The sequence below is a fragment of the Puntigrus tetrazona genome, chromosome 8 (assembly GCF_018831695.1).
Source record: "Puntigrus tetrazona isolate hp1 chromosome 8, ASM1883169v1, whole genome shotgun sequence".
NCBI classification, from domain to species: Eukaryota; Metazoa; Chordata; class Actinopteri; order Cypriniformes; family Cyprinidae; genus Puntigrus; species Puntigrus tetrazona.
This window is the reverse complement of record NC_056706.1, coordinates 3,720,471-3,737,104: the sequence shown is the minus strand read 5'-3', so window position 1 is coordinate 3,737,104 and position 16,634 is coordinate 3,720,471. Positions and strand designations below refer to the sequence as shown.

The following is a 16,634-nucleotide window of genomic DNA, read 5'->3' as shown; positions in this document are numbered from 1 at the left end:
TACATTAAATAATATTTATTTTTGCTCATGTATGTACATCCCATTCAGTCGGAGCGTCCCACGATGAATCATAGGAAAGAAAATCAGCTAGTAAACGGACGTCAAAGTCCACGCACAGGTCTCAGATGCGGGATGTTCAGAAACAAACATAAACAAGTGCCGCTGAGCAAATAAGCACGGGATATGCTTTAAGACCGACGTAAAATACAATAAATAAAAGGCTACCAAATAAAATCAAAGCGATGCAGAAAGAAAATATAGCTGGAGAAATATTAAGTGCTTTAGGACGTATCCTGACTGAGTGACTTTATGCAAATATTGCATGCGTATTACCAGAAGTCTGTGGATGCAAAGCTGGAAAACTTCTCTATCAGTGCCGGAAGATACATTTCTAAGTGAGCACGCGTCGCAAGGCATAAATAATCACCTGTTTGGTTAAACAAATGGCAAACTATCACACCAACGCCTTTCAGAATTCATCCTTGGATCAAAAAGGGATTAACCTAAAACGTTAACATCTCAAAAAGAGATTATTTTTCGATGCACTCCTTCTCTTAAATGCATTTCAATAAATCGTCCTCACCCTACATTTAATCGTTGGCTCAAATCGTAACAGCATAGTCCGCAACGTTTCGGGGTCTCCTATGAAGCTTGTTAAATATTCCGCTACATCGGTCGCGACGCACGTGGAAGAGCGAACGGCGTATGTGCAAACGTCAAGAACTTGTTCTGATATATAAGGCTCACTACCGGTGAAATAACCAGAACGTCAAGCTTTCGTCTCTCTTCTCGCTCATTAAAAAAACACAACGAAAACAACTGAAGACAGGAAGCTTGACCGCATCACAGCAGGCCACTGCAGCGCGACGCACAATGACTCTACATACGCTTGTTTTTGGTTAGAATTGACCATATACGTGGTGCTAGTTTGCTACGGGTTATTTGTGCGCGCGAAGCATCGGACGGATCCGGCGGCTCGTGCTTCTCAGCACTCCAGCCCGATGCTGGCCAGCAGGAGCTCCAGGGCGCTGAGCTTCTGGTTCGCCTCCTCGATGGCGCTGTACGTCTGAACGTTACTGGCGATGTGGAAACGGATCTCGTCTACCAGAGGGATGGAGTCGGTTTCCTGCCTGGCAGCCACGTTCCCAGCATCCTCTCTGATCATGTCAGCAAACTCCGGCCTTTCCACCAGCTGTAACAGACGTCACTTTATTAAATATAGTTTAATAGATATAGTTTGTCAATTCAAACCTCTGTAATCTGACATATTTTCCAGTGAAACTGAGCAGTCATGAAAAATAGTTCCTTTTTTATACATTTGCATTAAATACTTCTATTCACATAAAAAACTATTTTCATACATTACATTCTCATTTTAAATAATTTATATTTAAACATTGTTACTAAGTATTCATTTCTTTCCTTTTTGTGTATTTATTATATTTATTTATAATATAATTTATAAAAATATATCAAATGAAGTATTGCATATTTATTATTAAATTAAATATTATTTTATGTATTTATATCCAAAATATACATTTTGTAATAAAAATTACATGCAAATTTCTATTACAATTTTAATAATTTATCTTTTAAAATTTGTTTTTAAAAACTAATATTACCAAAATCGTATCTATATCCTATTAATATCACTAATATAAAATCTAATATTTTAATATTATATAAAATCTATATATTTTATATATATATAATAATATATATATATATATATATATATATATATATTTTTTTTTTTTTTTTTTATTATTTGAAACAATTATTGACAAATATTTGTTTACATAAAAAAATAGACATTTAGTTAAAAAAATATTTATATATTTACATATTAAATCGTTTACTTTTTTGAATTAAAACTTAAGATATGTTCATAATAACATTACAATTATTAGACGAGTACTCCACAATAACACCACAGGCATAAACTGTGAATGAAATCAAGTCAATTGTGATCATAAGCAGCATCAGTGTGAATGAACACATACCCTCTCTATGATCTTGGCCATGTACTCCGTGCACTGGTCCTCCAGGCGCGACAGCCGGAAGAGTTTGGCCGTCTTCCACATGTGCAGCACGTTCTCCTCATTCAGCAGCACAGCCAGAGTCCTGCCGCACAGACGCTTCAGACCCGGTAACAGGTACATGTCAGCCACGCACAGAACCTCATACACGTTCTCATGAGAGAGCTGAAAACAACCACCACCACCGCAAAGGTTTCATTAGCACATCGCTGACGAACACGATGAAAAGAGACTGCTCACCTCCTCTGAAACTATATTTTAAAAAGGACTGTCCTCATTAAATTATTTATTTATGTTTATAGGAAAAACTATTTTTAAATTATTGATTTATTTTCATATACATTAATATTACATAAATATACATTTATATTTTAATAAAATTAAACATCATTCTTATATTAAATATAAATTAAAGAGAGAGTGGAAACATTTTTGTCAACTTGGACAGTTTTCAGGAAAAAGTATATAAATACTTTATATAAAATATGCTCTTATAAAGTTGTGCTCTAATCATAAAAAATCTAAAAGATTTTTTTGTAAATCTATGTTAAAATAAAATGTAAATATTCATATTTAGTTTTTTTAATAAATTCACATTTCAAATGCAATTTATATAAATTTTTACTTTGTTTTAGTTTTGTTTTATATTTTTTTTTACTTTATATTTTTAATTTTCTTTTAAATTTCAGAAATATTTGTATTCCTACTGATTTTTATATTTAGTTATTCTATTTTATATTATTATCTATTATGTCATTTTTTATTTTATTGTATTTAATATATTAATTATTAAAATTGCATTCATTTATTTCCATTTAACTTAATTTCTATTTTGAGATTTTTAGTAATTTTGATACGTGCTTTTGTAATTTCATCATTTTTTTATATCCCAAATACTACTACTTTTGCATTTTTTGTATTGTACTCTACAGCTTCTGACCTGCTTTATTTCAATTACTGTAGTTGTAACAGTTTCCCTTTAGTTAACGATAACAATGATAGATATCAGTTTGTTGTATGCCGTGTTTTCTTGTCCTACAATCCTCCGCTGACAGGAAGTGTCTTGATTGTGGAGTTTTAGTGTTTACTGTACGTTAGCGTGTTTGTGTGTACCTGAGTGTTATCGCTGTAAATGTAATAAAGGATTCTTGTAAACAGATCGTGAGACACGTCATGAAGGGTGATGACAGGAATACTGGGATGAGTCTGCAGAGTTTCACCCTCGCTGAAATGATCCTCCAACAGCGCCTTAAAATAATCGCTACGGCCACAGAAAAACGCCTGCGCACATAAACGCAAACACCCTTAATCCTCACAAATACCCTTTTTAATCAACTCACAAATGTAATATTAAAGCACAAGCATCATACTAATAATTCATTCTGAGTAATTAAACATACAGCCAGGAGATAACAGACTGATATCTTTATTTGTGTGTGGGATGCCACTAATGTCGTCCTACTTACAACACTCAGGGATCATGATGATCAGTGCTAAACACTGACCTTATGACACAGGAAGTCATAGCCCTCCACCCGGAAGCAGATGTCAGGGTAACTGGGAAAACTATCAGTCAGATCGAACGGGAGCTGACCGTATCCAACCTAAAGGTCAAACAGCAACAGTGTTAATCAGTACAGTAATCCTGCCAACTATTATTACAATTTAAAATATCAGATTTCTATTTCAATATAGGTTTTTAAATGCAGTTCATTTCTGTGGTCAAAGCGTCATTATTCTAGTCTTCAGCATCACATGATCCTGCAGAAATCACTCTAATCTGATTCTGATTCGGAATCATCTGATTCTGACTCTGATTCATCTGAACCTGAATCATCTGATTCTGAATCTGAATCATCTTATTCTGAATCTGAATCATCTGATTCTGATTCATCTGATTCTAATTCTAATAGGCTGATTTGCTGCTTATGAAACATGCGCGATTATCATCAATGTTAAAAACAGTTTTGCTGCTTAATATGTCGGTGAAAATCAACGTTCGGTGTTAAATAGAAAGCCCAAAAGAACAGCAATTATTTGAAACATTTTGTAACATTATAAACGTCACTTTTAATCAGTTTAACGTGCCCTTGATGAATAAAAGTATTAATTTAAGTGCTGTCCCCAAATGTTTGAACCTTAGCGTATGGAGATGCACTGATGTCCTACTTCTTCATGTCGAAATCCACATAAATTAATACAATTTTTTTTAAGCTTAGTCCGGAAAGTCAACTCCTACAGGCGTGCAGTTTATGAGGAAAAAATATATATGCGCGCAAGCAGCCACGGACCCTTGACATGTGAATTCTGGGCCCTGGGTTGAAAGGTTAGAGTCGGACTGGGTCATGCTCTCACCCGCAGCTCAGCAGGAAGTGCGCTGTCGGCCAGCAGAGCCATTCCGTCCTGCAGCTGAAAGTCATGAGGGTCCAGAGTCAGCACCTTCACGCACGTCCCGGGCTTGTTAGACACTGCCAGACAGACAAGTCCACATTTGTTTTAACCAATCGGTTGGTTCAGAGGGTTCACTGAAGCAAAACAACTCAAAATCACTAATCGGTTTACCAAGAATCCAAAAATAACAGATTTTATTCAATCTTACGAAACAAACACTTTTTTTGGAGTGATTTAAATTCACGCTGCTTTTTATTTATTTGTTTCAAACATGGTTTAACGCGTTAGCACTGCTTAATGGATAAGGTTTCGTTAAATAATATTAAATAATATTTTGTACATACTAATCATCTTAGTTGCATTAACATCAGAAAAATATTACCTCCTATTAATAAATCACTTGAATTTAATTCACATTATTACATGAAAAATGCATTTCATTAATTAAATTGATAAAAAAGTAACTGTAATGACATTTGTTACAAAATATGTGTATTTCAAATAAATGCTCTTCTTTTTAATTTTTAATAAAAATAAATGTTTCCTGAGCAGCAAATCAGTATATTACAGTGATGTCATGTGACACTGAAGATGCTGAAAATCAATTAATAAATCATTATTTTGAATTGTAATAATATTTTCCAATATTTCTGTTTTTACTGTACTTTTGATCAAACAAATACAGCTTTGGTGAGCCGAAGAGGCTTCTCTTAAAAACAGTAATTTTTTTAATGCCTTGCTAATTATTTTTGCACATTAACACTACGGGTTTATCTTCACAGCACTGTTAAATGAACGAGACAGGCTCCTCACCGAACTCATAAACCTGTTTGCACTTCACTTCCAGCTCCTCGATCAGCTCGCTGATCTTACACTGTTTGGCCAAACGCTTGCAGTCCTCCACGTAATTCACATCTATATCCAAACGGCCTGGAAGAAGACGACACACGGTGAAGAACAACGCTGTCTGCCGTCAGAGCACTAACACCACCCAGAAACTCTGATGCTCACCAGTGTAGAAATACTGCATGATCGCGCCAAACGCAGCAGGGTTGACCTGGAAAGGGAAATTAAAACCGACTGACACATTAGGATCACGAGAGTCTGAAGCACGCTGAAGTAAAAGGTTATAAAAAGAGTAAAGTCTGTTCTTCTTAATTTAACGCAGCCCTGGGGAGAAGATAATTAAAGCGGCCCGAGAAGATCTGAACGGTAGCATTAACACCTTCTGTTTGTGATTGATCTGCTTATTGCATTGCTTATTTGTAATGTAATAAAAGCATCTGCCAAATTAATAAAAGTAAACGTAACAAGATTTCACGTCATTCAGAAAAAAAGTGGCGTTTCCCAATGATCATATTTTATGAAAGCATCACAAATAATATGCGATCTGGGTTCCTTTGACATGATGTCATTTATACGGAAGACTGTTTAAATCGAATCATTTAAAAACACAAAAAGCGGTAACTGAGACTTCTCCGAGCTTATCATTTTTTCATATCTCTGAGTTACGAAACTAATTCTGAGCTGCGTGACATAAACGTGCAATTCTGAGGAAAAAAAAAAAAACTGTGAGCTATAAACTCCCAACTGCAAGAAGAAAGATTTGTCAGATAAAAATAAAAAATAGTTTCTCATAAACTATGAGAATTGTAAGAAAAAGTTCAAAATGATTAATTAAATTTAAAACGGCAAGATATAAATGTGCAATTCTGAGAAAAAAAATGTCTGAATTTTGAGATAAGTCACAATTAGGGGAGTGAGATATTGACAAAAAAAATTATATCTTGATATTTTCTGATATTTTAGACGATATGTTATTGTGCTGGTGTCTTGAGGACTTCTGTGGAACCCAATAAGTTTTTACCTTTATAAAGCCATTTTTTTTCAATACCGATATTTGAAATTCTTTAAATAACAAAAGATACTCTGAATGTGAAATTAAAGGCGCCAGTAGGTGGCAGTAAGTCAGCGAGTGATTACAATTGAACCGAATCATTTAAACGGATGATTCGTTCAGCAACGAAACACCATCACGGTGCTCGGAGACGCAAAATAATGCTGTGGTTTGTGTTTGGAAATATTTTTTTGTTGTCGAAATAGCGCAAAAACAAGAAATATTTTGTATAAAAAGTCTCTTAATTAAATTCTTATTTATTGTAAAAATTCAATATCACATTTGTAAGATTGGTATTTTTTGTAGAAATCCGGCACTATTTGTGTGAAATCGATTAATTAGGCTACATGAAATGTGTATATATATATATATATATATATATATATATATATATATATATATGAAACATGTATACATTGTCTGCCCCCATGTCTTGAAATTGTGATCAATTCAAAAGCAGTTTTAATAGACTGAATCATGCACTGAAAGAATACACTCTAAATGAGCATGCACACTAGTCTAGATTTCAAATAATGCATGAGTGGACTCTCTTTAAGTGTTTTGAATGGTCGCATAATACTTAATAATGTCAAATTGCATATCGTTAAAAATTTAACAAGCAATATATATCGCACACCCTAGTCACAATAAATCTATTTTTACTTCTGTAGTGGAAAGCAAAAATGCCAAATTGTAAGATTTAAAAAAAAAATAATAATAAAAAAACATAATAAATCACAATTACATTTTACATTTACATTTACATACTTTTTACAAAAATAATCGTGTGACAGAAACTCAAAATAATAAGACAATTGTCTTCTATAAACTATAAATAATAAGCTATAAACTTAAAAAAATCAAGATAAAAATTATAAAATAAATTATCATATAAAAAGTCACAATTATTATTAGTATTATTATTTCTTTTAATTAGTAAAGTCAGAATTCCAAGATGTAAATTAAAAAGCTATAAACTCATCATTTTTGTGGAAAAAGTTAAATTAAAAAATAAAAGAATAATATTTTTACTTCTGTAGTAGAAACAAAAAGGTCAGAATTGCTGGATTAAAAAACAAACAAACAAAAAAAAAAAAATCACAAACCTTTTTAATTTTGTATTACATGCCAAGAAAAAAAACATAATTGTGAGATATAACCTCAAAATTGTAAGAAAAAAACTAAACTGTCAAATATAAACTCATAATTGTGAGGTGATAACTTGCAAGATAAAAGTCAGATGTGTTGTATTTCTCAATTCTAGGAATAAGGTCCAAAGACAGCAAAAATTTTGCTTTCCATTCCAGAAGCGGGTACAGACTGGAAAAGTGACAGTGAAACGGCGCCTACCAGTGGATGTTTGAGGGGGATGTCAGCCTTCCCCCTCCACTTGGTCTCCAGCATGTGAGCGAAGTACTCAGATCTGGCGCTCAAGATGCAGCGGTGCGCCTTAAACATCTCGCCGTGCACCATAAACGTCACGTCGCCGTAGTTTCCCTGCTCCAAAAGCCTGCGAGAGGGGAAAGCAGCGGTCAGTGAGTTTGCGACAGCGAGCGTGGCTCGTGTTTGCATGCGTCGGCGCTCCTCACGTCTGCAGGAACTGGTCGTAATAGTCCCTCTGCATGGCCTTGGCCGTGATGCGCTTGTACTCTTTAAGCAGGCGGCGGATGGGGTCGCTCAGCGCTCCGTACAGACAGCGCTCGCCGTCAAACGTGTTCGCCTCACACTTTGCTCCTGAAACGGCAAACGCACGCCTGTAATGCGCTTTCACAAATACTAGTAATACAGACTTCTTTTAAATCCCCAGTGAGACCCGTTACATACGATGGATAAACTATTGTACGCAACAGAACTTAACATAGCATGAAAAGTTAAAATGTAAGGTATCACGAAAAGTCTTGATTGAATAGAAATCATATTATAATATAAGAAAGATAATTACACAACATTGATCTACAATTCATTTCTGTCCAAAAAAGATAAACAAACGGTCATATTATATTAGGTGGCCTTTACTAACATGCACTCACACCCAAAAAATAAGCACAATGTACTTACTGTGTTCGTAATGTATTGCAAAGCACTTTTGTTGCTATTGAGGTATATACGGGTAAGGTTAGGGACAGTTAAGGTGGGTTAAGGTGTAAGGAATGGGTCGATGCTGTACAAAAATGTATCACAGATGTAATTACATATATTTAAAATATATGTAAGTACAATGTAAAAACATGTACGTACACAATAAGTACACAGTACCAAATTATTAATTTAAAAGTAAGTACATAGTGGTTAAGGTTAAATAACATGCTTTTGTGAATTATTTGTGGAAAATGAAGATTGTTTTTTTTCCTCAAATGTCTCCAGGTCTCAGACATAACTTACAAAATCGATTCAATGCATTTAACTACAATTAAATTCCTTGCATTAACTTATTATTGCATGGGAAATATAGATTTGGTCATGACTGCGAGCCAACGTTTAGTCCCAACGTTTGAAATAAAGTCGTTTTGACATGCTTAAATTTTGGTAAAAAAATAAAGAAAAAGAAAAAAATATCATATAATAAATAAATAAATATAGTGAAATAGACAGATTTCTAACGTTTTCTAAAGGTTGTGTTTCCTGACTAATTGTATTTAAAAGAACAACATTTTTTATTCACTTTTTTGGCATGTTTCGTGTTTATTTTGCACCATAATCGTGCAGCTGTACTGACTGTACAGCACAGATCACAAAGCCTCGGTCGGGTATGCATTATCGGTGCGCGATTTACCGTTGGCAAGCAAGTACTGCACCAGCTCTTCATGTCCGCAGAGACATGCATAATACCTGAAGACAAAGACGGAGAGAGATATCAGGCAGAGGCTTCATTACAACAGACACCGCAGACGACGAAAGGAAATAAGCCGTCTTACAGAGGTGTGCTGTCCCACTTATCTCTGATGTTCAGTTCTACGTCCCTCTGTTCAACCAGGTATCTGGAGAAGACAAACGGCAAAAGATAAAGCAGGAACCAGATGCATTACAACCGACATAATGCTGAAACATCACAGAAAACTAGGCAGACCAATACAGTGACGACATGTTATCTGTCAGGCTCACGTGCTTTCCTTCTAATTCTGAGGCCACGTGGGGTGACTATTTCACAACACGAAACTGAAAAACAACCCCGTTATCTCCACCAACCGAAGATGTTTAAAAAGCGTAATTCTATACAGTAATGTAATGGCACCTTCCTGACCGGATGCCACTACGTTGACTGGCATCTACATGATAAATAAGTTTAGATGTGCATACGCTATTGCATATTATTTGAAAGTATTTGCTCACTTCACATTTGCATATACAGCACACAGACCCTGCAGACTGGTATATGCAGCTACGCGTATTATGTGCATTTGTTTAAATATAAAGACTATATTAGTACGACATTTGCACATATTTGCTTCTTTATTAATAATCTGCTTCTATGCTCAGTAAAACACAATACAGGTCAGGTAAATGCGTTCAGATATGCAATATCCACTACTATATGGACTAGATGTGCGCATAAATAAAAAAAATACAGCATTTGTTTATTACATAAACTGCATAGGCTTTGTTTTAGTTACGCATATGCAATGTCTAGATCATTTAATACATATATAATGCATATGACACATATGCACATTTGCTCAGATACGCATAGCGACCACGCACTTTTCTTTACACACGCACTTTTATCCCAAGATTGTAAAGCTATGCGTAGCTGCTCAGTTAAGACTAAATCTACAGGCAATATAGGTCAGTGTACGCTTGCTTGAATATAAATCAGAGTCTATAAATTACTTAGGCTGTGCAAATTAATTACGTCGTGTATAGAGGCAGATTAGCTCTCTTGAGAATAAATGGAGCACGCACGTTTGGCCACATGCGAAACTTCAAACCACAACAACAACAAGAAGAAGCCGTCAGCCGCCTGACCTCACTCTGGCAATGTCGCCCTTTCTGCAGCTTGAAAACAGATCAACAGCGTCCATCTGCGCGGCGGTAAAGCTTCTCTGAAATGCATTGAAACGGCCTGCCTAACAGACAGGATCGGCTGCAGACGCACGGACAGCGACGGCTCTGAACAAAACTAACGCGGAGCCTGTTTCCAGGTGCAGTTCGCGACGTCTGCTGTTTCTTCTCGCACTGTGGAAGCGCTCGGCGAACGTAAACAGGAAGCAGATCTGTGCGCGCACGGTTGAGCTGTGCGTGCGTCTCAACGGCGCCCTCTGCAGGACGCGGCTGGAATATAAACAGAGCGACTCCAGCGTCCTCTTCTGAAATAGGCTGCTTATTTTTTTTAAACTACTTTTTTTTTTTTAGTAGTAGTAGTTCACTTCACACTAGTGTGCCAAGAAATGCACATTATAATATCTGTAAATTTAATCAGTTTGTACTGCAGTAAAACCACAGTGATTTGATTTTAGCCATCGCTTTCATCAAAAAAGGAAATTGAAGCAATATAAAGATATTTTTACATGATTTACAGATCCAATACCCTACTATATATTAATACTACAATATTATTCATATATTATATTATGTTATTAATAATATACTATTATATTATTGTTGTTATTCGTATATTACTATTATATATTATTACTATATGGTTAATTTTACTTAACTATTTTTTTAATTAGTTTTATCCCATTTTAATTTAGTTATAGCCTGCTCTATCCCAAATGCTAAAATGAAATTGTATTTGGGTATTTACAGTGTAGTGTTATATATAATTGTAATATACTAATATAGTTTTTGTTAATATTTTGCATTAAACTTAATAATAATTGCATTTTGTATATTTTTTATATCTAACTGTAGTTAAATATTTTTAATGTTTTAATTAAATTAAATTAAATATGTCTGTTTAGTTTTTTTCTAGGTTAAAACGTTATAAAATATTAAAAACAACCCAATAAAATGGTCCAACAGGCCATTTTAGTTGTAAATAGTTTTGTAAAAATGCATGGTTACAATTATTTATTATTATTATTATTATTATTATTATTATTATTATTATTAATAATAAAATATATTAAGAATTAAAGTATTTTTTAACAAATCTTTCTGTTGTTTTTTTTACTTTTCTATTATTTATTGTTAAATTATTGTGGCAAGAGCTAATTTCTAACTAAACTGACCATGAGGCTTGAATGGTGCAGACTACTAAAACATTATTTATCTTAAACTCTCAGCCAACAAATATAAATTAATAATTTCAAATGGTTGCTTTTGAACATAAAAAACAGCACATTTAGCTAATATTGCAGCTGTACTTTGCATTCATCACATATTTCAGGCAATCAAAAAGAGGACATATTCTCGTAATCAAAGGCAGATCTCTTGACGTATCCGTGGACGGTTTCATGTGCGTGAGCGTGCATGAATGTGGAGTATGTGCGCTCTGGACGGCGCTGGACTGAACAGGTTTTTTCAGAATGAGGAATTCTTGCATATTCTCATTTATACACAAAACACACCCACCTGTCAGTGTATAAGCCGCAGAGTTCTCAGGAAGCAGCACCTGTTCTTCCATCTCTCTCTCTCTCCGTCAGTCATGAGCTCCAACAACTTCAGCAGCCGTTCCGTGGGCTCTCAGCCCGGCGCCGGAGCTCAGATACCCCGGCAGGGGAACTCGTACTTCGGCTTCGGGAACGTGTCTCCGGCCGCGGTCCCCATCAAGCCTGTGTCCGTAAACACAAGCCTCCTGACCCCCGTCGATCTTCAGCTGGACCCTGACCTGCAGTCTGTGAGGATCCAGGAGAAAGAAGAGATCAAAACTCTCAACAACCGCTTTGCCTCCTTCATCGACAAGGTGATCTATCTATCTATCTATCTATCTATCTATCTATCTATCTATCTATCTATCTATCTATCTATCTATCTATCTATCTATCTATCTATCTATCTATCTATCTATCTATCTATCTATCAGCATGCTAGATCTGCTAATACATTTTCTTTTTTTCTTTTTTTATTTCAGCAGCCAGATCTTTTAATTTAATTTAATTTAATTTAATTTAATTTAATTTAATTTAATTTAATTTAATTTAATTTAATTTAATTTAATCATTCAGCATCAGAGTTTTATTTAATCTCTCAGCATCTGGATTTGTTAATCTGTGGGAGATAAATATTTGTATATATAAATATATATATATATATATATATATATATATATATATATATATATATATATATATATATATATATATATATGTGTGTGTGTGTGTGTGTGTGTGTGTGTGTATATATATATATATATATATATATATATATATATATATTTTTTTTTTTTTTTTTATCAGCCAGTTAATAACCTAAGAAAAAAGAGAGAGAAAAAATATGTGTGCTGATTTTTTTTAATTTTTATCTTAGAACCCAGATTTTTTTAAAGAAATAGTTCAATTTTATTTCCTTTTTTTAAATTATTGTTTTAATCTCTTAACCCATATAAGGAAAGAAAGGTTACACATACTCATTTGTTTCTACGTAATGGCAAAGAGATAAAAATGAGAGTGAACAGAACACGTTTTCTCAGAAAAACACCAAGAAAGACATTTCCACGTGTGCCTTCTATAGTATCAGTCTTAAACTGGTCTCAGATTGGCTGAAGCTATCAGAAATCAGAGACTTCAATATGAACAAATATTTCTCATTCCGTTCTCACAAGATCAAATGATCTGAGCTGCTGTCCACAGCCACTGGATGCTATCGTCTGTTTTGTGTATTTAATTACAGCTGATACTTAAATGAAACTGTAAGAGCGACAGCTGAGCATAAAAATGTTCTTCGTAACACGCCCAGGTCCGTAAATTAGAGCAAGATAACAAGCTTTTGGAGACTAAATGGAAGCTGCTACAGAAGGAGGAGGAACCAGAGTCTAAACTGGAGCCCATGCTGAAGTCTTACATCACTTCCCTTCGGGCTCAGCTGGAGCGGGTGAACAAAGACAAAGAGCACCTGGACGATGAGCTCAGGAATGTCCACGCACTGGTTGAGAAACAAAAACAAAGGTCCGTAATTACACGCTCTCTCTTCAGTCTTGAGCTTAACTCGAAAACAGACATTAGTGTTCAGTTTCGGGCTACCGGCAGGAGGCAAGGATCCAATATTAATTCCGATTTAAATGCAAAATCATGTAAACAACATCATTACAACCACAGTTTCAGCAAAAAATGCCACGTGTAGCTACTGTAGTAATAGTAGTAGTTCGCTTCACACTAGTGTGCCAAGAAATACACATTATAATATCTGTAAATTGAGTTTGTAGTGCAGTAAAACCACAGTGATTTGATTTTAGCCATCGCTATCATCAAAAAAGAAAAGGAAATTGAAGCAATGAAAAGATATATTTACACGATTTACAGATCCAATCCAACCCTACTATATCTTAATACTACAATGTTATTAATATATTATATTATTGTTGTTATTCATATATTACTATTATATTATTACTATATGATTAATTAAACATTTTACCCAGTGTTAAATCTGTCATTATTAATTTAATGTAATATTATTTTTCATTAATATAATTTTAATATAATTCAAATTATTTTATGTGCTTTTGCCTTTTTAAGTTTTGTGGCTTTTAGGATTTCTATAAAATTTTTAACATTTCTGGTTATTATTTGTAATATTTTTAGCACTTGAATGCATATATTAAATGCATTTTTATATATATTTAATTAACAACGAGGCATTTGTAAGACCAAATTTCTTTCTACAGGTATGAAGATGAGATTAACAACAGAAACAAAGCTGAAAATGACTTTGTTCTTCTGAAGAAGGTAAGACAAATCTAGCAGAAGAAGATGAATAGCATCAGATGGCAAATGATGATAATATTCCAAGCTAATAAGCGATCTGTACGTGTCCCAACAGGATGTGGATACTACATACTTGTATAAAAATTCCTTGGAAGATAAAATAGCGGCAGTCCTGGAAGACCTGAACTTTTTCAAGAGCTTCTACGAGCAGGTAATGAGAACTCAGAGACAGATGCACGGTCGAAACGCCCCGAACGTCCTGAGATTAGTCAGAGGACTTGACCTCACCTCTCTTTCTCTGCAGGAGATGCATGAGCTGCAGGCTGACGTGAAGGACACGTCCGTTGTGGTGCAGATGGACAACAGCAGGCAGCTGAACATGGAGAAGGTCCTCGCTGATGTGAAGCGCCAGCATGAGGAGATTTCAGCAAGCAGCCGAAAAGAAGCTGAGGCCTGGTATAAGAACAAGGTGAAGATCACACCTGACCTTTTGAGATAATGTTGAGATCTGTTCTGAAACACTAGAGGAGAAACATGAGATTATTATGGCCTTTCTCAAGAGAAAACTAGCTTTTGAAGCCTTAAGCAACCTACTTATTGTTCTCATGTTTTGAAAAACTAATGACTAAGACAGACAATATAATCTATATAGCATATATATATATATATATATATATATATATATATATATGTGTATGTGTGTGTGTGTGTGTGTGTGTGTGTGTGTGATTTATTAATCTATAGTAGGTAGCACAAATGAAATTTCTAATGGTTTAATGTAGGGATTTAAATTTTTTTAGATTTTCAAATATGATCACCAAAAACATATATATTTTAATGCAAAACATTAAAATTTAAAAAATATTTTACAATGTTATTTAACAGCTACTATCTATCTACAAAAGCAAATAATTTTAAATATTTTAAATAATTAATTCTACTAGTTTATTTTTATTTTATTTTATGATATCTGTTTTTTTCTAAACATTTCCACAAGTGCCATAGCTTACCTAAAACCATTTTGAACAATGCACTTATTCTGTATCTTATATACAAATATTACATACAAAATGTGTATAGTTTTGATATGACCTAGTTGATTAAAAATTCAGTACCTAAACTATATTGTATTATTATTATTTAATTATTTCAATTGTGTATGACATAGATTAACATTGTAATAATTGTGCTGTGTTTTTTTCCCCACAGTTTGACTTGATCTCATCACAGGCTGAGCAGTGTAACACTGAGCTGAAAGACAATAAAGGCGCAATAGCTGATTTAAACAGGCAGATAGCGCGACTGCTAAATGAGATAAATTCAGTTAAAGCACAGGTAAGACAATACTCTACACCTGTTCGTTAGAGCAACTATTGGTGTCTGCTGCTGAACACCCGGGCAAGTGTGATAAATGGTAAATGCTCTGATGAGTTTTGTACCATCTCGGATCTGCAGCTCAAGAGCACGGATGACAAAATCAAAGAGGCGGAGCGTTGCGGCGAGGAGGCGGTGCTTGACGCGAAAGAACAAATCAAATCGCTGGAGGAAGCTCTGCAGAAAGGCAAGCGTGAAATGACCAGACACATTCGAGACTACCAGGAGCTGATGAACGTCAAGCTGGCTCTGGATATTGAGATTGCCACGTACAAGAAACTACTGGAAGGAGAAGAGAACAGGTGAAACCGTAGGCCTTAAAATTAACCGAGATTTTGAATTAAAGCATTTCACTTGTATGACTTGTATTTTTTGTATTATAGTTTTTTTCATATTCATATTACTTTTATTTTAGTACATCGTTAATCTATTCTCTATTATTATAATATTTAATTTAAATATTTCATATTTTTATCGCAATATATAATGTTTTGTTGTATTTATATCGTTATATAAATTATAACTTAAGCTGAAATGGTGAAAAGTAGGTAAAAGTGAAAGGTAAGAAGATAATAACTCTGTGAATCTGATCTCTTCCCCATCAGGCTTGGAATATAGTCCATCCAGCCCACATCCAGCCTACTGCTAAAAGAAGATAATATACTGAGCAACTGACAAGAAGAAATAAATAATATTTACATTAAAAAAAGTTAGTTTTTTTTTCTTTCGCAACCTGCTCATGCATGAAAGGTTTCGGGGTTTTAGTCAGTGTTTTATTAAATGAATTCATTGTTTTTGTTGTATGGGGATCAAATTATCACTAGCATCTTCCTAAATGTTTTTTGCTGCTTACTAAATGCCCTTTACGCATTTAACCTTTTCTCAGACTTTCATCTGAAACTATTATGAGCAATTTTGAATGTAAATATATCATAAAATTTAATAAATGTAAAAAAAACTTAGGGGTTGTTTGTTTTGTTTAATGCTGTATCAATTCTAAAATGGGTAAGTGTGTATTATTTAAGACAGAAGTTTATGTGACACGATGTCATCTGAAGAATCTGAAGCATCTTGTCATCATCCGAGGACAGCTGTGATTAGAGACCAGACGGCTTTACCCAGGTC

At 34.3% G+C, this 16,634-nt stretch overlaps 2 protein-coding genes across 2 annotated transcripts; one reads left to right on the top strand and one right to left on the bottom strand.

Annotated features, from left to right (window-relative positions):
- Positions 1-10,535, bottom strand: abtb1 (ankyrin repeat and BTB (POZ) domain containing 1). The gene is made up of 12 exons (XM_043247098.1): positions 10,294-10,535; positions 9,246-9,308; positions 9,104-9,159; positions 7,920-8,064; positions 7,681-7,840; positions 5,445-5,490; positions 5,247-5,363; positions 4,398-4,510; positions 3,548-3,646; positions 3,156-3,323; positions 2,007-2,207; positions 1-1,192 (listed from the first exon to the last, which is right to left on the bottom strand). The coding sequence occupies exons 1-12, from the start codon at positions 10,347-10,349 to the stop codon at positions 986-988; spliced, it is 1,431 nt and encodes a 476-aa protein (XP_043103033.1). The 5' UTR covers positions 10,350-10,535; the 3' UTR covers positions 1-985.
- Positions 10,536-11,847: 1,312 nt separating this feature from the next.
- Positions 11,848-16,471, top strand: si:dkey-222n6.2 (intermediate filament protein ON3). Its single transcript, XM_043247099.1, has 8 exons — positions 11,848-12,175; positions 13,168-13,376; positions 14,096-14,156; positions 14,251-14,346; positions 14,440-14,604; positions 15,345-15,470; positions 15,591-15,811; positions 16,115-16,471. The coding sequence occupies exons 1-8, from the start codon at positions 11,918-11,920 to the stop codon at positions 16,125-16,127; spliced, it is 1,149 nt and encodes a 382-aa protein (XP_043103034.1). The 5' UTR covers positions 11,848-11,917; the 3' UTR covers positions 16,128-16,471.
- Positions 16,472-16,634: the final 163 nt, after the last annotated feature.

Coding starts and splice junctions, on each gene's coding strand:
- abtb1 (XM_043247098.1), bottom strand. CDS start 10,349: ATGGACGCTGTTGATCTGTTTTCAAGCTGCAGAAAGGGCGACATTGCC. Junction 9,160..9,245: donor AAGTGGGACAGCACACCTCT/GTAAGACGGCTT, acceptor CTTTGTCTTCAG/GTATTATGCATGTCTCTGCG. Junction 5,491..7,680: donor TCCCCCTCAAACATCCACTG/GTAGGCGCCGTT, acceptor TTCCCTTTCCAG/GTCAACCCTGCTGCGTTTGG.
- si:dkey-222n6.2 (XM_043247099.1), top strand. CDS start 11,918: ATGAGCTCCAACAACTTCAGCAGCCGTTCCGTGGGCTCTCAGCCCGGC. Junction 12,176..13,167: donor TTGCCTCCTTCATCGACAAG/GTGATCTATCTA, acceptor TAACACGCCCAG/GTCCGTAAATTAGAGCAAGA. Junction 14,347..14,439: donor TCAAGAGCTTCTACGAGCAG/GTAATGAGAACT, acceptor CTTTCTCTGCAG/GAGATGCATGAGCTGCAGGC.